Source organism: Heteronotia binoei, chromosome 1 (assembly GCF_032191835.1).
Source record: "Heteronotia binoei isolate CCM8104 ecotype False Entrance Well chromosome 1, APGP_CSIRO_Hbin_v1, whole genome shotgun sequence".
Taxonomy (NCBI): Eukaryota; Metazoa; Chordata; class Lepidosauria; order Squamata; family Gekkonidae; genus Heteronotia; species Heteronotia binoei.
The window spans coordinates 211,928,050-211,949,306 of NC_083223.1; the positions used below are offsets into that span (position 1 = coordinate 211,928,050).

The 21,257-nt window shown below is 42.8% G+C and overlaps 1 protein-coding gene across 2 annotated transcripts in view; it reads left to right on the forward strand.

Moving 5' to 3' along the window:
* Nucleotides 1-256: 256 nt before the first annotated feature.
* Nucleotides 257-21,257, forward strand: part of EML4 (EMAP like 4) — a 309,941-nt gene continuing 288,940 nt past the window's right edge. Inside the window, exon 1 of one of the 2 annotated variants that reach the window (XM_060247476.1) lies at nucleotides 257-639. In XM_060247476.1, coding sequence (XP_060103459.1) covers nucleotides 615-639 — 25 coding nt within the window. In that variant the 5' untranslated portion in view covers nucleotides 257-614. The remainder of the gene's footprint in view (nucleotides 640-21,257) is intronic. The other variant, XM_060247471.1, reaches the window with a different exon arrangement.

Consider the following 21,257-nt stretch of genomic DNA (forward strand, 5'->3'; position numbering starts at 1 on the left):
GATCAGCCCCAGGGCCGCATGTTTGACACCCCTGCCTTAGACTCATCCATTGACTTCTCGAGTGTTAAGTAAGGAAGGCGTCTATGGATCCCCACAGCCTGTTCCTCCTGGAGCACTGCCTCACTGACACCTCTCCCTTCTTCCTCGCGAACGCTAGCAGTCCATCTGCGATCTCGGCGCGCCTTCCCCGCGAGGCAGTGGCTGGAGGGGAAGCCCCGGCTGCCAATTGGGGCGGAGTCGGAAGCGCGAAAGCAAGAGGGCGCTGCTGGGCGGGCCTGAGAGCGGCCGCAGGAGGAGCGGGAGAGCTCGGCTGTTGTGGCTGGTGCTGCGGGAGGCGAAGGACGGAGCAGGCAGGCGGGTCCCGGCAGTGTGTCGCCCTCGCCTAGTTGCACTTGGCGTCGCATCCGGAGCCTGGGCTGACGACAGCCGCAGAGCGTTGGTGGCGCGGGAAAGAGTCCGGCAAGCACACAGGGAGGGAGCGAGGCGGGAGCTCATGCCCCGCGTGCCGAGGGAGCAGCTACTGTTCCGGGGGTGAATGAGCCTCCCTCGGACCGCTGTCTCCTTTCTCCAGCGGTGCCGTTTCGGGTTTGGGCGGCAGCTTCTCAGTTCCCAAGATGGACGGTTTCGCCGGCAGTTTGGGTAAGTTTAATGTCTGGAGCAGCCAAGCCGGTCAAGGAGTGATGCCGCATGCAACAAGCATGTGTGCCCCGGGAAAGGAAGGCACTTTGTTGGCACTACTATGCCCCCCATCCTTATCTGACGTGGGTGTGGACTGCTGGAAAAACGCACCGGACTGATCCTTGTTGTATTCTTAGGGGGGAGTTGATGCAATCACGAATCCTCTCCCACTCACCTTCCTTAAGATGTCGAGCCCCCCCCCCCTTCAATTGAGAGGCTCTGCTCTACCCTCCCCTCTATCAGCCAGGCGACCCATTTGGAGGACACCTTCGTGAGCTGCACAAAATGCCTTGGATGGGATTGACTTCATGGCAATTATCGATCTCCCTTCCTTCCCCTGGTTTCATCCAAGTGTATAGATTCATCTTGGGCCAGTAATGCATCAGTTTTGTATGCTTGGGTTTTTCCTGCTCTGTTAGGTTTCTTTTGGGGGAAAGCAATCAAAGAACTGCATAAATCTCGTTGTTTGCTTACAGGCTTGTGTGTTAAGGAGTTAACGTCATGCTGCCTAACCTTTCTTGATAGCGTTTGCCTAGCCTCCAGACAGACGATTCGGATTCAGATAGGGATGGCAGGAGGGCAAGGGAGGATTTTGGGTCAAGAGAAACATTCCTTTGCCTGCCTGGTCTGGGTTGAAAGTGTTTCTTCCTCTTTTAGTGGCTTAGCTGTCCATAGTAGCACCTGTTCTTCTGCACAGCCTCTGGGAGGGGTGTGTGTGTGTGCACACTGGTATAGAACTAGAGAGATGATTGCATGACAGAAGGAGGGAGTGAACTTGCTATTTATCCTTAGGCAATGTTAGCTAAAGTGGCATTTCTACTTGATTATGTAGACTCAACTCAATTTGCTAGTATTCCTGAGACTGCTCTTTGATTATATAGCAGCATTGCACAGTCCAACATTAGAAGATTAGAATGCAACTGTATGTGTTGGTGACATGACCCAGTCTGTATCATATTGGTTCCTTGTGAAAGTGGGGAAGCATATGCGTCTGTTGGATTTTAAGCATGGCATGAGCAGGTAGGAGATGGTCTCCAACAATATGAGAGAGTTGAGGCTGTATAGCCCAGCAGAAATGCTGCTTTAACGAATGTTGCTGAAGTATAAATAACTTCATCTCTACCTTTTGGCTTTTCCCAGCTGTGTTTTACATCTTTCCCAACCTGCCTGCTTCATAGAGGAGCCTGTAGCAGCCCTACTACACACAGATCTACCTCTGCCAAGTTCTGTTGAGACTTCTGACATGCTTCTTCTGGGAAGCCAGATTAAGCTTCCTACCTTAATAGCTTCCCCGAGAGCTGAATACTCTATTGTACAGCTGTCATGACCTGTGGTGCCATTTTCTATCTTGCTGTGGTATAGGAACCAGACTTCTAGATGTTTGCAGCACTTCAGAAAAGATTCTGGGGAGTAGGACTCCCATTACTGCAGTGCATGTATGTATTGATAGAACTGCAGGCTATAGCTCAGTGGTAGAGCCTCTGGTTTGCACACAGAAGGTCCCTGGTTCAGTTGTTTCATCTCCGGTTAAAAGGATCAAGGAGCAGATGATAGACCTCTAGTACTAGAGCAGGGGTGTCAAACTCATGAGGGCTGGATCTGACATAAATGAGACCTTGTTGGGCTAGGCCATGTGTGTACCTATTTAAGATTAGGTAGCAGAGATATACACTTTATAAAGGACACAGAGAAACACAATGAAAGATTTTTTTTTTTTTTTAAAAACCCTTAAAACAGCATTTGTTGGTCTTAAGGGTGCTTTCCTTGTATTTCTCCCATGAGATCCAGGGAACTGGGCAAAGGAAGCTCTGACTCTTTCCTTCCTTCCTCAGGGGACCAGTAGGGGGAGGAGCCTCAGCCAACAGAAACAAGAGAGGCTTGGCTCAGTAGCTCTGCTGGGTGATTGAGAGAGTGTGGCAAAGTAAGCTTTCCCTCCTCTCCAAGGGATGAGCCTCAGCCAATGAAGAAAATAGAGGCTTGGCGCTATAGTTCCTGAGCAATTGAGCAAGCCTTGCAAAGCAAGCTGTTATGCAGAAGGAAGCAAGAGAGAGGGAGAAAGAAGCGGATGACAGCCAGTTGCTTAGGGGCCTGATAGGAGCCCTCTGGGACCTGATTTGACCCCTGGGCCACATGTTTGACACCCGTGTACTAGAGAGCTGCCACCAGCCAGAGCAGACAATACTGATCTTGATGGTCCAGTGGTCTGGTTCTGTGTAAGGCAACTTTATTTGTTCAGGTGACAGGGTATGAATACCTGTGATATCATGTGCATAATAAGTAATTTGTGTTTATCCAACAGTTCTAAAACATCAAATATAAGTACGTGGAAAGGATGAATGGATATCCCCACATATATTTAGCTTATATATGTAACCCTATAGCAGGGGTGGCCAATGGTAGCTCTCCAGTTGTTTTTTGCCTACAAATCCCATCAGTCCCAGCCATTGGCCATGCTGGCTGGGGCTGGTGGGAGTTGTAGGTAAAAAGCATCTGGAGAGCTACCATTGGCCACCCCTGCCCTATAGTATAGGACAGATATAAATGTGTGTCCCTTTAAAACCAAGCAAGAACTGTTGCTTCCTGGAAGTTTTGCTTTTACCCCCCCTCCCCCCCAATCTCGTGAGACTTCCATGTGAAATCATCATGCAGTCGTCTACCCTTCAGATTTTCCCCAGCTTTACTGTAATTTCCAAAATCTTATGTATGTTCTTTTCTACAAGAACATTTAGAGTGTGCTTGGGATCAGTGTGGTGAGGTTAGTGTGGATTTCTGTGCTTCCCTGTCACCATTGGTGGTGCCATTTCCCCTTGTACCTGGTATTGCCTCCACCTCTGCTATCAGCAAGCTGTTTCTGCATGTTTTTAAATCAGTAGTGATATTAGTCTAGCATTGTTATTCTGTAGTGATATAACTACTAATAATAATTATAAAGGGTTGTCAAATTGCAACTGATTTATGGCAACCCCTGACGGGGTTTTCAAGGCAAGAGAATGAGCAGAGGTGGTTTGCTGTTGCATTCCTCTGCATAAACGACTGTTGTCTTTGGTGGTTTGTCATCCAAAAACTAACCGTGGACAACCCTTGCATGGCTTCCGAACTCTGATAAACTTGGGCTAGTCTGGGCTATTTTGGCTGCTGAAATAGTTCTCTCCCCCCGCCTCCCTTAAAAACAAGCATTGAGTTCCTTGTCAGGGGAAATGGTGGAATAGGGGATATTGCAGGAAATACCCTCATATGAGAGTACTGTTGCTGCCTCAGATGTCTCTGCATCTACAGTGGTGGTGAGATCAGAGTAGAGAATTGGCCCTATTTAGAGGTGCCCTAGTGCAAGGCTCTATCACATGAATGAATCCTGCCATTTCCTTAGGAGTGCAATTGATCCTGACATTGCATGCAATTCAGTTAGCTGGTCTAAAAATTTTTACTGTTGCTTTGACTTACTGTTAAGTAGGGATGGTGGTTGTAATTAAGAATTAGAAGGAGAGAATATTATAGCCCCCCCTCCAAGAACAGAAGGCTGGCGGAAAGAGCGAGTAAGCTGTATGTTGTATATTCTTGTCCCCCTCCTTTGCATCTTGAAAATGGATTTTTCTGGATTCTATATTGTTTCAAAATCTGCTTGACCAGTGGTGACACTGAGATGAAACCAACGTGTGTGCTGTGAGATGTGAAACCTTTCTCAGATGCTTTCAACTCACTTAAGATACTCTTTGCATGCAAGCTTGCCTAGATTTCAAACCTTCAAACTGTTTCCTAAGAGTTCACCAAACTGCTAATCTTGGATAAAGGGAAATGTCACTGTTGTGTTAGAATTAAAAGGGAGTTGGTCCCATTGTGCTTGAGAAGTTACCTCTACATAACCTCAAAATGCCCTGGCAGAGCATCTCTCCTTTCATTCTTTTCTTCCCTCACACCATTCCAGTTCATGTGATCAGATTTAATCTTCATGGAGCTTTATTTTATAAATCATCTTATCTCTTTATGTAAGGATTGGTCATAAATTTAGCTGTTCTAGTTTGCTGGACACGGATTTTTCTGGATTCTATATTGTTTCAAAATCTGCTTGACCAGTGGTGACACTGAGATGAAACCAACGTGTGTGCTGTGAGATGTGAAACCTTTCTCAGATGCTTTCAACTCACTTAAGATACTCTTTGCATGCAAGCTTGCCTAGATTTCAAACCTTCAAACTGTTTCCTAAGAGTTCACCAAACTGCTAATCTTGGATAAAGGGAAATGTCACTGTTGTGTTAGAATTAAAAGGGAGTTGGTCCCATTATGCTTGAGAAGTTACCTCTACATAACCTCAAAATGCCCTGGCAGAGCATCTCTCCTTTCATTCTTTTCTTCCCTCACACCATTCCAGTTCATGTGATCAGATTTAATCTTCATGGAGCTTTATTTTATAAATCATCTTATCTCTTTATGTAAGGATTGGTCATAAATTTAGCTGTTCTAGTTTGCTGGACACGGCCCCAAAGAACAGAAATACAGATGTTTGAAAATGAGAATACAAAGAATCCCTTGATGACCTTTGTCACTTAGGCGGATTGTCTGAAAATTGCAGGTGGGGATTTGCAAGATGTAATGGTCCTCCTATCCTCCTTAGAGAAAACTAAGATGTTAGGGGAAAGTACAAGACTATAACCCTTCCTCTTAGCATGCCAATTTTCTTTGTGCAGGTATATTTTTTAAATCAGGAGGAACATTTAGTCACACGACTTCCTTTCTGCAGTCAGCAGTGGTACATCGCAGTCTATCTCAGAGACAGCTTGGCCTGTGGCTTATATCAGGATGGGACACTGTTTGAAGCATGCTTACTTAAAAGGGACTCCCACTGAGTTCAGTGAGATGTACTTCCAAATAAGGGTGTTTTACAACTCCAACATTAGTGGGAGGGTAAGCTTTACTTTACATTGTTTCCAGTGGTCTTTACTGGGGCAGCTGATTGTAGAGGTGCAATAGATCAAAACTTCTTGATAAGACAGACAGTACAGCTTTTAGATCTGTCTCTTGCTTCACTTGTTTTGCTAGATTATTGTGCCTTTCTTTTAGTACTAGTTCTGTTTATCTTTCTTTATCTCCCCGCCCCAAGTTGCTATTGCAATAGTGGAAAATAATGAAATGAATCAAAGATACTGATATTTGTTGGATAGTGCAGAAATATTGGTGAATGTATATTGTTCTGATTTAGAAAGAAGAACCCTACTGACAGCGCTCATAGAGTTGTCAGGCTGAACTTCTGCTTTCCATATTACATCTACTTGAGTAGTGATGAAGAGTGTCGTAGGAGATCCAGAGATTCTCTTTTTCAAATCTAACCTCAGCCCTGAACTCACTGAATGGATTTTGGCAAGCCTTTGTCTATCTTTTTCTCCCTTGTCTCCCCCTGTCCCTGTTCTAATTTAAGAATAATTTATAAAGATTAGTTGAAGAATGATCTTTTTTATTGTATTTGTTACTTGTCTTTTATTTCCCAAAATGGGTTATCATAAAACATTACCACAGCACAGTTAAAAAATAAGGAAAATACCAGAAAAGTTGGACCACTCTTGGGAAGGAAATTATATAACGGTGAAGCCTCAACAGAAGCAGTTCTGACTCTTGTCAACCAGACCTCCAGAGGAGGTTTGCCAGAGGAGCAGGGTATCTCCATAATAATAATAATAACATTAGCTGTTTGAGTCACCTCTCCTATTTACTTCTCCCTCTCAAGATAAGCTTCAGGGCTTTGATCAGGTGGGTGATAGTAAACCCCCATTTTTAAGTAGCCCTTAGTGCAGCACACTCTATTTCCACTCATATCACTTCTGTTGGGGAGTTAATTCTCCTGATATTTTCTAACTTATTTCAATCTATGCTCTTTTTGATGCACAATGATGCACCACCACCAATCCAACCCTCCCTGTTCTGCCTATAGAGTTTATACCCAGAAATGTCTCTGTAGATTTCCACCATGTTTCTGTGATACCTGCTATATCTAAATTGTTACCGAACACCAAGCACTCCAGCTTCCCTGTCTTGGCTAAGAGACTTCTAGGACTGACATATAGACACTTAATCGGTGTGCTTCCTTCTCCAGTAACTTGCACCTCCTTCAGCCCCGTATTTGGCATACCTGGCCCTCAGTTGCCATTGTGCCCTCCCAAATTCTATTATGGTCCTATCAATACTACCCTGAGTGATTATGCAATCATCCCTTTGGGCTTACTTGTCCTGAACTGGGTAGATAATCATATATGTGGCATTCTGCAAAACACTGACTATCCCCTGCTCCCCTGATACCATGTTTATGGCAGAAACAGAAACATCTATACCATGCTCTCTTACTAAGAAGCAGATCTAGTATCACAGAAGATGTCTAGTTCAGTTTTACAGCTCTACTCTAAAACCCATAATGATAGTTTCATCTTGAATTTTCTGGAAAAAGTTACTTATTTCAATAATCTTGAGTGTGAGCCACACTGTCTAGGTTTTTAAAATGTTGATCCTGGCAGTTGGGGCATCTGGCCGAAACAGATTGGTGAACCATAATTGACAATCTGCTATTTAAACTTGGCTTTCTGCCTGTTATTCCATCCCTTCTTGAATAATTTTCATGAGTATTTTCATCCTTGTGATCAAAAAAGCACACATGAGAAAATTATGGCTGTATTCCTTTTTTTTCTTAACAAGATACTATGCCTCTGGGAAACTCAAGCAAAGATTATGGTTAATATTTATAAGCAGCTTTATTCCAGTGTTGGGTTGATCAGCATATCAAAGAGCATTAATTCACTTAACTCCTTAAATATCTGCCTCCTACCTTCCCAGTATGGCAAAATAGAATGCATTAGATTATCTTTTTGTTAAGTATGCTGATGGCGTATGAAATGTTGGTTAGAGATTAAACTTCGCTGTTGTTAAGGGATTATTTTCTTGCTTTATTCTAAATGAAAATAGTTCATAAAGCACAATAGCTAGTTAGACTTCTCCAGTTGTTCAACCACAGCAGAAATTAATGACTTTTGTACTTGAATGGGTTACATACCTTTCTGTTTCATGAGAAGTTCTTCTGTGTCAGTTGTTTTAGTGGTGCTTAACACCATAAAAAGAAGCTTGCATGTAAAAAGAATTAGAGCTGAGTTGCAATAATGACAGTGATCTGTTCTAATGTCCTTGCTTCCTAATTGCATCTTGTATTTTCTAGAAGCCCCTGATTTAAAGAAGCAGAGAAGAATCCAGAATTGAATTGAATTTTCTAAAATTGGTAAAAATACAAGAAAGAGGAGACTTTGGAAGAAGGAATTGTTATTATTATTAGTTTATTTATATTCTGCCCATTCCCATGGGGGCTCAGGGCAGAGTACATCAAATATGCAATAATAAAACAAACAATCAAGAACAGCTAAAATCATAATAAAATCAGTTACAGCATTGAGCTCAGAATCTAACCAGCACTATACATACCATATGTTATGATATTACATAACCCACTGCCCCCGTCAGTAACAAACAGTCTGAATAATGATGAAATAGCAACGCTATATTAATAGCATAATTTTTTCAGCACTGATGATGATACAACATGATGGTACAACAGGGGAGGCCAACCAATCTAACAAATGGGCATCTGCTGCCTCATCCAAAAGCCTGGTGGAACAGCTCTGTTTTACAGGCCCTACAAAAGGCTAAGAAGCCAGGTAGGGCCTGGATCGCCATTGGGAGCTGATTCCACCAGGTCGGGGCCAGGACTGAAAAAGCCCTGGCCCTGGTAGAAGCAAGACGGGTGTCTCTTGGGCCAGGGATGGTCAAAAGATCTTGGGAGGCCGAATGAAGCAACCTTCGGGGCATATATGGGGAGAGACGGTCCCACAGGTATGTTGGTCCCAGGCCTCGCAAGGCTTTAAAAGTCAAAACTGAGACCTTGAAACAGACCTGGTACTCTATAGGCAGCCAGTGCAGACTGCAGAGCGTCAGCCGTATGCTCACCAATACAGGTGATGCAGTCAGCAGGCAAGCTGCCGTACTCTGCACTTGCTGCAGTTTCCAGATCAGCTTCAAGGGCAAGCCAGCATAGAGGGAGTTACAGTAGTCCAGCCTGGAAGTGACCATTGCATGGAACACTATAGCTAAGTCTTGGGGGCATAGATATGGTGCTAGTTGCCTGATCTGCCATAGATAGAAAAAGGCAGACCCGGCAACTGTAGTGACCTGGGCCTCCATAGAAAGGGAGGCTTCCGGAATCACTCCCAAGCTCTTAGCCTGTTGGTCTGGCACCAAAACAGCACTGTCCAAGGCTGGGAGCTGGATACACAAACCCACCCCCCTTGACTCAGGCACAGGACCCGAGTCTTAGCTGGATTTAACTTCAGTCGGCTTTGCTGTAACCATCTGGCCATGGCGCCTAATGCCTCAGACAGTCTACCACCCATCAACAGGTAGAGCTGGGTGTCATCAGCATACTGGTGACAACTCAGCCCAAAACCTTGGGCAATCTGGTCAAGGGGGTGCATGTAGATGCTAAATAATATTGGTGAGAGGATAGCTCCCTGCAGTACTCCACATATAAGTGAGTGCCGCAGGGAAGTCTGCTCGCCAAGCACCACCTTTTTTCTCCATCCCCGGAGAAAGGAGGAAAACCATTGTAAGGCTACTCCCCGTACTCCGGTGACGGCGAGGCAGTGAGTCAAAAGATTGTAATCGACCATGTCAAACGCTGCCGACAGATCGAGAAGAATTAGCAGCGCTGACCCAGGTTGGTCTAGGTGCCTTCTTAGGTCATCTGTGAGGGTGACTAATATCATCTCTGTCCCATGACCTGGATGAAGACCGGACTGGAATGGGTCTAGGGTGGATGTTTCATCCAGGAAGACCTGCAACTGCTCCGCCACCACTTTCTCAACTACCTTTCCCAGGAACGTAAATTCGAAACTGGGCTGCACAAAAAGCTCCGCTATGTGTTCCTTGGTCTGCCCCTTTGCTGCTTGTTTACAATGGCAACTATGGTCTTCACAGCTGCTTGGTGCATGTTCTTCCCCGCTCCCCATTTCAGCAGTCTCAAACTTCAGGCGGGGAGCATTGTTCTCAGTCTTAATTGTCATGGCCAGGACAGGGGAGAAGAATGCTCTTTACACCCTGTGGACAGGGTGGTGAAGTGGACAGATTGCTCTTCACACTTCATAGACAGGATGGTAAAATCGGTTGTAGTGATTTAGCGCTGCCAAAACAAAAAAATCCCAAATGCGTATTCCAATTAGAGAACAGGGCGTTCTTATAGATATTTGTGTTTCTGCTCCTCTTCTGTCTGCTGAGGGCAGTGCTCTCCTTTATCCAGTACTGCTCAGACTTGATGTCACAATTTTTAGCAGTAATCGTGCTTGGGATCTTGAGATTCATTTCTGCCTGTGGGACTATTGCTGTTCAAACAGGTCCTGCAAGAATGTTTCATGGAGAAATTGTGCAGTATGCAGATAATCTTCTGCATGTAGAAATAGCATTTTTCATTGTTAATTTTACACTTGCTTGGTGTAAGGGCTAGTATATATGCAAGATCCATTTTGGATCTTGTTTCTCTATGGGTTTGGCTCTGATGGTATATATTTATTGTATGTAACTGTATGAATTTACTGTGCATAGTCTGTACCTGTTAATATGTAGTAGTCTGAGAAACACCTTGGGAAGCCGAGTCATGTATTTTAAGTGCATTTGTCTAACATCTTTTCAGAAAAACTGTGAATTCTGCCAACTAATTAAGTGTCTGAGAATAAGGCCATTGACATGGATACTCTGAGCACGTGTTCTCCCAGTGCAGAGAGCTTTTTACAGAGCCAGTTGCCTCCTTAATAATTCCTCCTGTCATTGTTATCTGAATGTCAAAAACGTTACTGCAGATGGTGCCCCTGCAGCGCAACTGAAATACCTTCCGAGCGTGTCTCCTGCCATTTGAAATATTTGACACAGCTGTCCTGTGAATTTGGACTTTCTTGTGGAAACTTGTGAGATCAAACAAATACACTTCTACGCATAATTGCTGAAAAATTATTAGAATAAGTACAGGACTGTCTGTAGCCTGTGGGAAAGTTTTGAAGTATGCAGAGTTGAAAGGAAAGGGTAAAAATGTGTATATTGCTGGTTTTCAACTGTCACAGCTGAAGCAATTATTAACTTTCTCTAATGGAATCCCTAGAGACCTTAGTGCAGGGGTTCCCTTCTCCATATTTCTAGTGGTCTTCCAGAAAAACTAATGGAGGTTACCCTTAAAATGGACCCCTTGGGCAAAATTAGACTGAACTAGTGGATAGAAGGTTAGATTCCAATCTGTGGGACCTGTGTTCCAATTATATTTTCCTCTCTGAATGTGTTGTTTGAACTTTGCTTTCCCCTATGTTTTGATTTTACCCCTTTTGATACAAGCAACTTGCTCTGCAGGGTGGCTATGAATGTGAGCAAAAAAATTATTTTACTTTCAAAATTATATCTGAAATTCATCTTCCACTGCACTCTGATTTCCTTGCTCTTGAATCTTGTATGCGTTCTTCCTTCTCTGAGCAAGGGATTTTAGATGTAGCTGTAGCAACAGCCATGTCTTGTGGGGAAAAAAGAGGGCTTTACGTAATTTCACAATAAAACAATGCATTTGTAGTCATCAGCAGCTCATAGAGGAAATGGTTTTCTTATATTATTTGCCAAAAAGCCTAATTTAAGCTTGAATGTGTTGCTTACTAACTAGGGAAACTGTGATTTGAAGTACTACAGTAAGAATTCAGTAAATTAATAGTGTGCTTGAAGGATGAAATAAAGGCATTGTTGTAGATAGAGTATGAGGTCTATAGAAAAACCCATGAAGAAAAGCTATGTGGCGGTTATAATAAAAAGGTGTTGCATGGCTTTTGGACTTCTCTCATCTGTTTAAGTGCATGCAGTTCACTTTTTTCACTTTTTTTGTGTTAGCTCCTCTCCATGTTTATGTGTCTGTGTATGTGAATGACCATTCACTATTTGCTTGTTAATGCATTGTCCAATTGTGTCCCCCCCCCCCTTCCCTGCCTTAGGTTCACTGCTTCAACTATTGATAAAGAAAGTACAATGGCTCAGGCTAGGGAGAAGTGTTTTGTAGAATGGAGAGGGGCATGTGTGTAAGTACTAAATCAAAGTAATGTGAAAAATTGTTTAAGGGGATGTTGATGTTAGGTAACTGGCAAGAAATTATGTGAATTCTAGTAGTAACAACGATTGTAATTAACGCATGTATTTTAATTTTTAAACACTGCAAAATTATGGTATATCCATTACAGCAACACTTTGCTTGTGCTGCAGATAAAGGCTTATGTATGTAAAAAAAGAGGCCCTTTAACCAAAATAAATAAATAAATAAGGAGGAAGGCAATAGGTGAAGTGTTGCAAGCCCTGAATTGAAAAAGTAAATCCAAGAGTACACATCTACAGCTTTCGTCTGTCCCTTCCTTTTTAAATATTGAAGACTGTTCTTTTTGGCTGCCTGTAAGGACTGTACACACTACGTGCAGTTTGTGAATGCCAGTTATGTTCCTCCCTACTCTGATCATTTCATGCTTAGCCCAATGCAGCCATTCTTACTGTTAGCAAAATGTGGTGTTCTATCTCTTTGTCTTTGATGTCTCTTTAAACTTGGGATGATTTTTACAAGAATTGCAAAGTACAGGCGGTGTGTGTGTGCATTTAGCTCCTTCTTTACAATACATGGATGGGTTTCAGGAGGGACGGAGTTTCCTGTGTGGCATGACAGATATGCAGCTCATACTTAAGTATAAAAATTCTAATTAAGAGTTGGTCTTGTTTTCCCTCCTTATTTGAACTTGAGTTCTTTTGTTCTGGACATTCTCAGTTTTCGTGGTGCTGCTGCTTCTTGTAACAGAGGTTTACAGGTGGGTTGTATGTGTGTTTGTCCAAGCTTTCCACTTTTCATGTTACAAATTGTTCCATCTATGAAACTTCTTTCATAGGCCATCTAAGGAGAGCTGCATTTTTATTTTATTTTTTGGTTTGGTTGTTGAAGAATTCGTTGTTTTTTCCAACAGAATTTCATGAAATTTATTTCAGAATTTTTATCCCACTTTTGTCACAGTGGAGACACAAACCACATTACAAAATATAAGTTTTTAAAATAAAGTTTGTCCTTACATATCTCCTTAGATTCAAGACAGCTAAGAAACCAATACATTGCAAGTATATAAAACAATATAACAGTTCACCAACAAGATAAAAATGTAGCCAAATCATATGAACATATGTGAACATATGAAACTGCCTTCTAATGAATCTACTGCCTGGTCCATCAAAGTCAGTATTGTCTACTCAGACTGGCAGCGGCTCTCCAGGGTCTCAAGTTGAGGTTTTTCACACCTATTTGCCTGGACCCTTTTTAGTTGGAGGTGCTGGGGATTGAACCTGGGACCTTCTGCTTACCAGCAGATGCTCTACCACTGTATGTGCCAAAGGTATCTCAGGTCTCTGGCCAAGTCCAGTTCAAGTACCTGGAGGAACAGAAGCTAAACTCATTCAGCTGGAAAAGAGATGTTTCTAACCCTCCTTCCCTGCCATGCAGGATCAGACTAATGGTACATCTAGTCTAGTACTGTTTCCAACAATGACTAGTCAGATGCCACAAGGGAGCCAATAGCTTGAAATGACTCTGACACTAGTATTGGAGGGCAAACCTTTTCTTGCCCACAGACAGCCCTCCCCCCGGTCTAAAACAGCTCATCACCCACAACTCCAAGATAACCACAACAGGAGAGCCAGTTTGGTGTAGTGGTTAAGTGTGCGGACTCTTATCTGGGAGAACCAGGTTTGATTTCCCACTTCTCCACTTGCACCTGCTAGCATGGCCTTGGGTCAGCCATAGCTCTAGCAGAGGTTGTCCTTGAAAGGGCAGCTGCTGTGAGAGCCCTCTCCAGCCCCACCTCACAGGGTGTCTGTTGTGGGGGAGGAAGGTAAAGGAGATTGTGAGCTGCTCTGAGACTCTTCGGAGTGTAGGGCGGGATATAAATCCAATATCTTCTATCTTCTTCTTCTTCATCTCTCTCTTGGTCAGTCTATGCCAGTTCACACCCCATCAACTTGTATTTATAGCTAGGATTTTTGGCTCCAATGTGCATTACTTTACAGTTGGTCACATTGAACCTCATCTGCCACGTTGACGCCCACTCAACCAGCCTCAACAGATCCCTTTGGAGTGCCTCACAATCCTCTCTGGTTCTCACCACCCTGAACAATTTAGTGTCATCTGCAAACTTGGCCACTTCACTGCTCACTCCCAACTCCAAATCATTAATGAACAAGTTAAAGAGCATGGGACCCAGTACTGAGCCCTGCGGCACCCCACTGCTTACCTTCTTCCACTATGAAAATTGCCCATTTATACTCACTCTCTGTTTCCTATTAATTAGTCAGTTTTTGATCCGCAAAAGAACTTGTCCTATTACTCCATGATAGAGTTTTACAAGATTATGCATGGGATGGAGAAAATAGAAGTACTGTTCTTCCTTTCTCACAATACAAGAACTCGTGAGCATTCAATGAAATTGCTGAGCAGTTGAGTTAGAACTGATAAAAGGAAGCACTTCTTCACCCAAAGGGTGATTGACATGTGGAATTCACTGCCACAGGAGGTGGTGGCAGCTACAAGCATAGCCAGCTTCAAGAGGGGAATGGATAAGCATATGGAGCAGAGGTCCATCAGTGGCTATTAGCCACAGCTTATCGTTGGAACTCTCTGCCTGGGGCAGTGATGCTCTGTATTCTTGTGCTTGGGAGGGGCACAGTGGAAGGGCTTCTAGCCCCACTGGTGGACCTCTAGATGGCACTTGGGTTTTTTTTTTTTTGGCCACTCTGTGACACAGAGTGTTGGACTGGATGGGCCATTGGCCTGATCCAACATGGCTTCTCTTATGTTCTTAACCTATAGATACTGAGCAAGAGAACACCTCTGCACAGAGGTGTGTAAAAGCGGAGACTGGGAGGGGGGACTATTGGTGAAGTGAGGCTTCCAATAATAAACAGTTTGCATCTCTACCATCAGCACTTCTCTATAGTTACCACCTTCTCCCCCAAAGCTTTTACGTTGTGGCTCCCCGGCTGAGAGGAAGATAGCATTCTTCCTCCAGTTGTTCCCACCTTCCAAAAAGAAATCTTGCAGCTTGTAAAGTGAAAGCAAGTCAAACTCCTCCAAACTGTCTCTGCACCATTGCAACTTCACTAGAATTTTTTTTCCTTTTGCAGAAGAATCAGCATTTTCTGGCTGTAGGCAATGCAATCTCCAGGGGAAAAAAACTTCCTATCCCCCTCCCCGATCAATCCACATGCATGTTGGACCTCCCCAAAGCTACAGCCTCTCCAAAATATTATTCCAGCTGCACAGAATTCAGTGAGTGCAAAGTGAACAGGGAAGTTGCATGGCTCAATAGCAAGAAAAAGACTAGGGAGGAATCTGTCTCTCCTCCACTCCCCCCCCCCCCTTTTCCCCTCAATAAATCCACAGACATTGAAAGTCTCCTAAAAGCCACTAAAAACATCCTAGTCCACAGCTTTCTTCCCCTTTTTTGCAAAATGCATCAGGAAGGGGTTTTTGGTCAAAAATGGAACCCGCCCTCAAAAAGCAGGATCAAACTTGATCACTTTAGTGACCCCCTCCCCCTTTAAAAAAAACACCTCTCAAAAGGAGAAGGTGGAGGGGAGGGAAAGGAGAAGTGTGCTTGCACACAAAAGCTTATACCTGGAATAAACACTGGTCTTGAAGCTGCTTTCTCTCGCTTTTAACCCCCTCCCCCCAAAAAGAGGAGGAGCAGCCCTTGAGAAGGAAGCAGAAGCTTTGTGTCTGTGTGACTGTGTGTGTGTGGAGGGGACTTGTCTTCCTGTCTCTCTCCCACACCAAGCAGGAAGCAATCTCGAAACTCTGTTCGTGCATTAGAGAGAGGGAGGAAGGCAGGCAGGAAGGGAAGCAGGATTTGAGGAGCCACTGAGGGAACTGGGGAAAAGCCAGCTATGGTGTGGATGCAGTAGCAGCCTTGGAAAGGAAGCAGAAGAATGAAGTTGCTTGGAGGCCTGGATTTAAGCCCTGCATGGGGACAGATATGGCCTGCGGGCTGCATCTTTAACATCCCTATTCTAATAATGTATATTTCATTAAATGCCAACAATGTCCTTCAGTTCTCTAAATAGTCTAGACCAAGGGTGTAAAATTCATTTCTTAGGAGGGCCGGTTCTGACACAAATGGGACTTTGTGGGGCCGAGCCATGAGTGTAATAAAATATGCCAGGTAGCGGAGATATAAACTTTATAATGGACACAGACAAACCCAATTAAAGATATTTTTTAAAACTTAAAATACAAACATGCTTAGAATTCGTCCAATGATTTAAGTTGGAAAGGTGGGGGACTAGTGGAATTTGGCAATGCAATTTTTAAAATAAAACATCAAGAAAAAGAACAAGGCTCTGACTCTGGAAGCAATGAAATGACATTGTAAATTTCTCCCAACAAGTCTACTCAGATTGGTAAAGCCTTTCCAGTATAATATCCTCCTTTGGCTATGAGTTCCCACATTAGAGGACTCACTAGGTTAGGTCCATTCAGGAGAGAGAAGCTGGTTGAAAGCATCAACACTTGTTTGCAAGGACACAACTCCAGAAAGCATGAGTTCCAGCTAGCTACAGGAAAGCTGAAAATGTAACCATCTCCACTCCATTTGAAACCATTGCAGAGTACAGACAAAGCTGCAAGGAAAATGTGGAATGGATCTTCAAATCCACCCCATGTTTTCCTTGCAGCAGCCAGCAAAGAAAGGCAGGAAGAACCTAGGACTCAGCCTGCAAGCTTCAAAGGAAGCTTCAAAGAGCCTGGGAGCTGTAAGTGCCTGGGAGCTTCAAAGGGTAAGGACAGGAGGGATAAAAGAGTCCTGCGGCCTTGACACCCCTGGTCTAGACAGGTCAAATTATGTATTAGAGGATAAACAGACACAAATCTAATATCAGTATTCACAAAACTGAGAAACCTCTAGGAGAACTCTTCAACCCTCCAGGACATTCAATGGTGGAGCTCAAAGTAGTAGTTTTCTTATGAAGGAATTTCAGAAACAGGCTGGAATGGGAGATTGCTGAATTACAAGAGATTGATTTCTTATCTCTTTCCACATGCTAACTGTCATTCAGTTTCCCATATGTTTGTAAACTCCTTTATTATGCTGTACGCTAATATGCTGCTATTCACAGGTCTTACCAATTGCCATAATTCATTCTTAACTATATTTTTTACTTATATATCTTAACTGTCATCATCCAGTCTTAACTATATTTTTTACTTATATATCTTAACTCTAGGTAACCCTTCTTAGCACCACCCACTCCATTGGGCTCAAATTTTACTTTATAGAAGTTTGTCATTTTAAAGGAACTTTTGCTTTGTCTTGAGTTTGTCACCCACACACTTTCTGTGCTTATTAGAAATACTGCTTGAAATCCTGTTTCTTGTAGTTTTACATTTTTAAATTGTGTGAGCATTTCTAGTGCATCCAGCTGAATTGGCAGGCTTACAACTATATCCTGGGAAAATGGGGACTTGAAAGCCGAATTGATTGAACGAATGCTGTCAAGCACATTAAGCTAAAAAATCTGGCTTAGTTTGAAGAGATAACGTCAGATAGATAAATTTATCTTTAAGTACAGGGGTGGATTTTTTAGAAGAGCTTAAATGTAGCTGGGGTAGGTAGAAAAGTATGGGCTTTGGTATTCCTTTGCATTGTTAGAGATAAGAAAATTGGCTTGCCATCTATCTGAAATATTGAACAAGAGCTCTAGGCTGGGAAAGGATCTGAAGAACATTGGAAGGCCACATGTATGTGCTTTTGTGCATACATTGAAGGAAGAAGTCCTCCATTGAAGGAAGAAGTCCTCCATTGAAGGAGGAAGTTGCATTTGAGCATGAAAGTTCTCATCTGGATGAGTACTGTAACTGCATCACAAGGGGGTTTAGTGGATGAACAAGATCGTGTTATGTTTTTATTGCTCCTCTGGCAAATTTATAATACACACCTACTTTTAAAAACGAACAGTTCTCAAATATGAACAAGTTAATTAGCCTTCTTCCCTTTTATTTTTGTTAGTGGATATAAGGTAATGTATGTAATATAAGAGATGTAAGTTTGCCAGTTTCTTATAGTGTATATTATCCAGTGCCAAAATTCCAAATGAAAATAGCGGTGCCAAGTAAAACTGAAGAAACATGATTTCTTCCAATCTCCTCTTACTCCTTCACTTCTAAAAATGTTGTTATTGGTCTATAATAGTTCTGAATGTAGATTTCATAAACATAGTGTATATTAAAAATCTTTTGGGTTTCATGGCAGTACACAAATAGTGACTTGATATGAGATTGAAGAGTCTCATGCTCATGTTTATCCTCACCCACAGTGAGCTAATAGGATAGTTCCTGGTCTGCAGTTTTTCTGGTTTGCAGGGCAAGCACAAGACAGTGTGGTATAGTGGTTAGAACATCAGACTAGAATTTGGGGGACCCAGGTTGGAATCCCCAGTCTGCTCTGGAAGCATGCTGGACAACCTGGGGCCAGTCATATAAACTTAGCCCAGGGGTGTCAAATATCCATCCCACGGGCCAGAACCATTCCACCCAGGGTACCAGCTGAATATCCCTGGGCCAAGGGAGGCCAGATTAAAGACCACCCGGGATCGGGCCTTCTCCGTTGCAGCCCCACTACTCTGGAACCAACTCCCAGAGGAGGTACGGGCCCTGCGATGTGTAAATCAATTTCGCAGGGCCTGTAAGACATACCTCTTCAAAATAGCCTTCGCCCATGCTGAGCTAAGATAACGTCACTGTGTATGTTTTCTGCTCTTCTACTGAATTTAAGATCCATTTAGCACCTTAATGTCAATTTTAATGTAACTGTATACTGATTTAAGATGATTTTATTGTTATATGATTTTATTTATTGTATTACATTTATATGTTGTGAGCCGCCCTGAGCCTGCTTGTGCGGGGAGGGCGGGATACAAATAAAAAGTTATTATTATTATTATTAATCAGGCCTGTGGCACTTTTCTTCCCTCCCCTCCTTCCCTCCTGTCCTCACCCTTGAATCTTGAAGGCTGCCAGAGTTCCCAGCTCCTTTTGCCTTGTTTTTGCCAGATTTATCAGGAAGCTCTTCTGGGTTTGCAAAGCTTAAAAGAAAATGCAGAATGAATTTTCCGTTAAGATCTCTATGCCCAGATAGTCTGTCTGGGGCCAGAGTCCTTAAGGAAGATCCATCCCAGGTTTTCCTTGCAGCTTTGTCTGTAATGCAATGTGTTTCAATGGAGTGGAGCTCATTTTCACTTTCCAGTGTTCCTATGGCCAGCTGAAGCTGTTGCATCCTTGCAAATAAAGGGTTGATGCTTTGTGCCAGCTTGTCCCTGCTAAATGGATAGAAGAACCTAGTGAGCTCTAACCTGAGAACCCACAGCCAAAGGGAATATTACACTGGAGACCCATGCTAATCTGAGTTGATGGGGTGGGGGAGAAGCTTGCAATGCCAGCCATTTCATGTTTTCCTAGGCTCAGAGCATTTATATTTTTTTAGTTTTATTTTTAGTTTCTGCTGTGATCCTTGTGCTTTTTCTAGGTGTTTTATTTTTAAAATTGCATTGCCAAATCCCACTGTTCCCCCACCTTTCCATTTTAAACAAAATATTGCAAATTTTAAGCATGTTTGTATTTTTTTTTTAAAAAAAAAATCTTTAGTGTTTGTGTCCTTTATAAAGTGAATATCTGTGCTACCTGGCATTACATTTTTATGACACATGTGGCCTGGTTCCACAAAATCCCATTTATGTCAGATCTGGCCCTCATAACAAATGACATTGACACCCCTGCCTTAGCCTATCCTACCTCATAGAGATAAATTTATTAAAACATTTGTAACCCATGTTTCCTTGTGGTTCAGCACAGCTTTCAATAATAAAATGGAGAAGAGAATCATGGAAGCTGCATTGGATCCCCATTGGGGAGAAGACATGGTATAAAAAAGTAAATATATGTTTAAACTAGTGACTGCTTGCTTGTGAGACACTGGCTCCATCAAGGAAAGTGATGTTATCACCTGCTGCCCCCTCCCCACTGTGTTGATAGTTTTTTTTTTTAAATACTTCCTTTATAAATGACTTTCTCCCCAGTGAGGACTCAAAGTGTCTTACATCATCTTCCCTCCTCCATTTTATCTTCACACCAGCCCTTTGAGGTAGGTTAGGCTGAGAGAGTGTGACTGGCCCAAGGTCACCTGGCAAGCTTCCCTGGGATGGTGGTGATTTGAACCTGGGTTTCTTAGACCCTAGTATGATACTCTTTCTATTGCATAGCACTGTGGGTAGTTAGGTTATGTTTTGTTATATTTGGGTGGGTGGGAGGTTGTTGTATGTATGTGTTTTTAAAATATTTTTAAAAACTCTTCACGTAAAGTGAATTAAAAATACCCCAAAATAATAATTGAATAGGAAATCTTACACTGTCTTTTCTTCTTTCAGATACTCATAGACACGTTTGTACCTTATTAGGCTACTTTGGACCCTACTTTTAGATACTATTCTTGTAGTGTGAGCAGTTTTGGAGTCTAAACACACGTATGCACACACAGAATGAAAAATGTTATTATTTTACTTCATGAATTGCATGCCACTACAGTCAAGTGACTGGCTTTCTGGCTTTCTTTTTTGGTGTCCCCTTAATTGATAGGTATATTAACTGAAAGCTGCCTTTGACTCCTAGGTTGTAAATTGTTTAATTTGAAGGTCTCTTGAGCACTAGCATATAAAAACTTTACAGTCACTTTCTTACTACTGCAGTGTGATCCCCCTTTCTTCCAGTCCTCTCCAGATTCCACAAACATTTCAACAGTGATCAAACAGTAAGGAAAACAAACATTTTAATATCCCTTCTTATTCATGCATGCAGAAATGCAGGTGACCACCAGATACTGGTACCTAAAGCTTTGGGTCTGGTGGTGGACTCCTTGGTTGCTGCTGAAATCATATGCTAGTTGTTTCTCCTGCCAAGTTCTGGAAGAAGAATTTTGCTCAGTTTTGCTCCTGAGTTTTTTCAAAATATTTTGTACACTAGCTGCAGGGCCAGATTAAAGCCAATTGATGCCCTAAGCACAGCCCTCTTGGCACTTCCATTGCATAGCTGGCGAGGCATTAAGACTCAATGTGTTGAAGAGATTAAACATTTCTTCCAGGTCATTGCTCAGGCCAGACCCCACAACTATATTAAATATAAACTTTTACAAAGTATCACTAAACAGGAGTAAGCAATATAAACAACAACAGCAACAAACCCTCTCTGGCCCCCCTTCCCTTGGTAGACTAAGCATATGTATATTTTGTTTAATGGTTAATCCAGGACAGACTCCCAGTGTGCCTCCACAATAATAATAAGAAAGGGGACCACAACCAGATTCATTGTTTCTGAATGCAGATCCCAAACATTTCTTATGCTTGCAGACTGCTGCGTAGCTGCTAGGCTGCATGAGCAGAGTTTGCTTCCCTGGATGGGAAGAGTCAGGGGGTGCCCG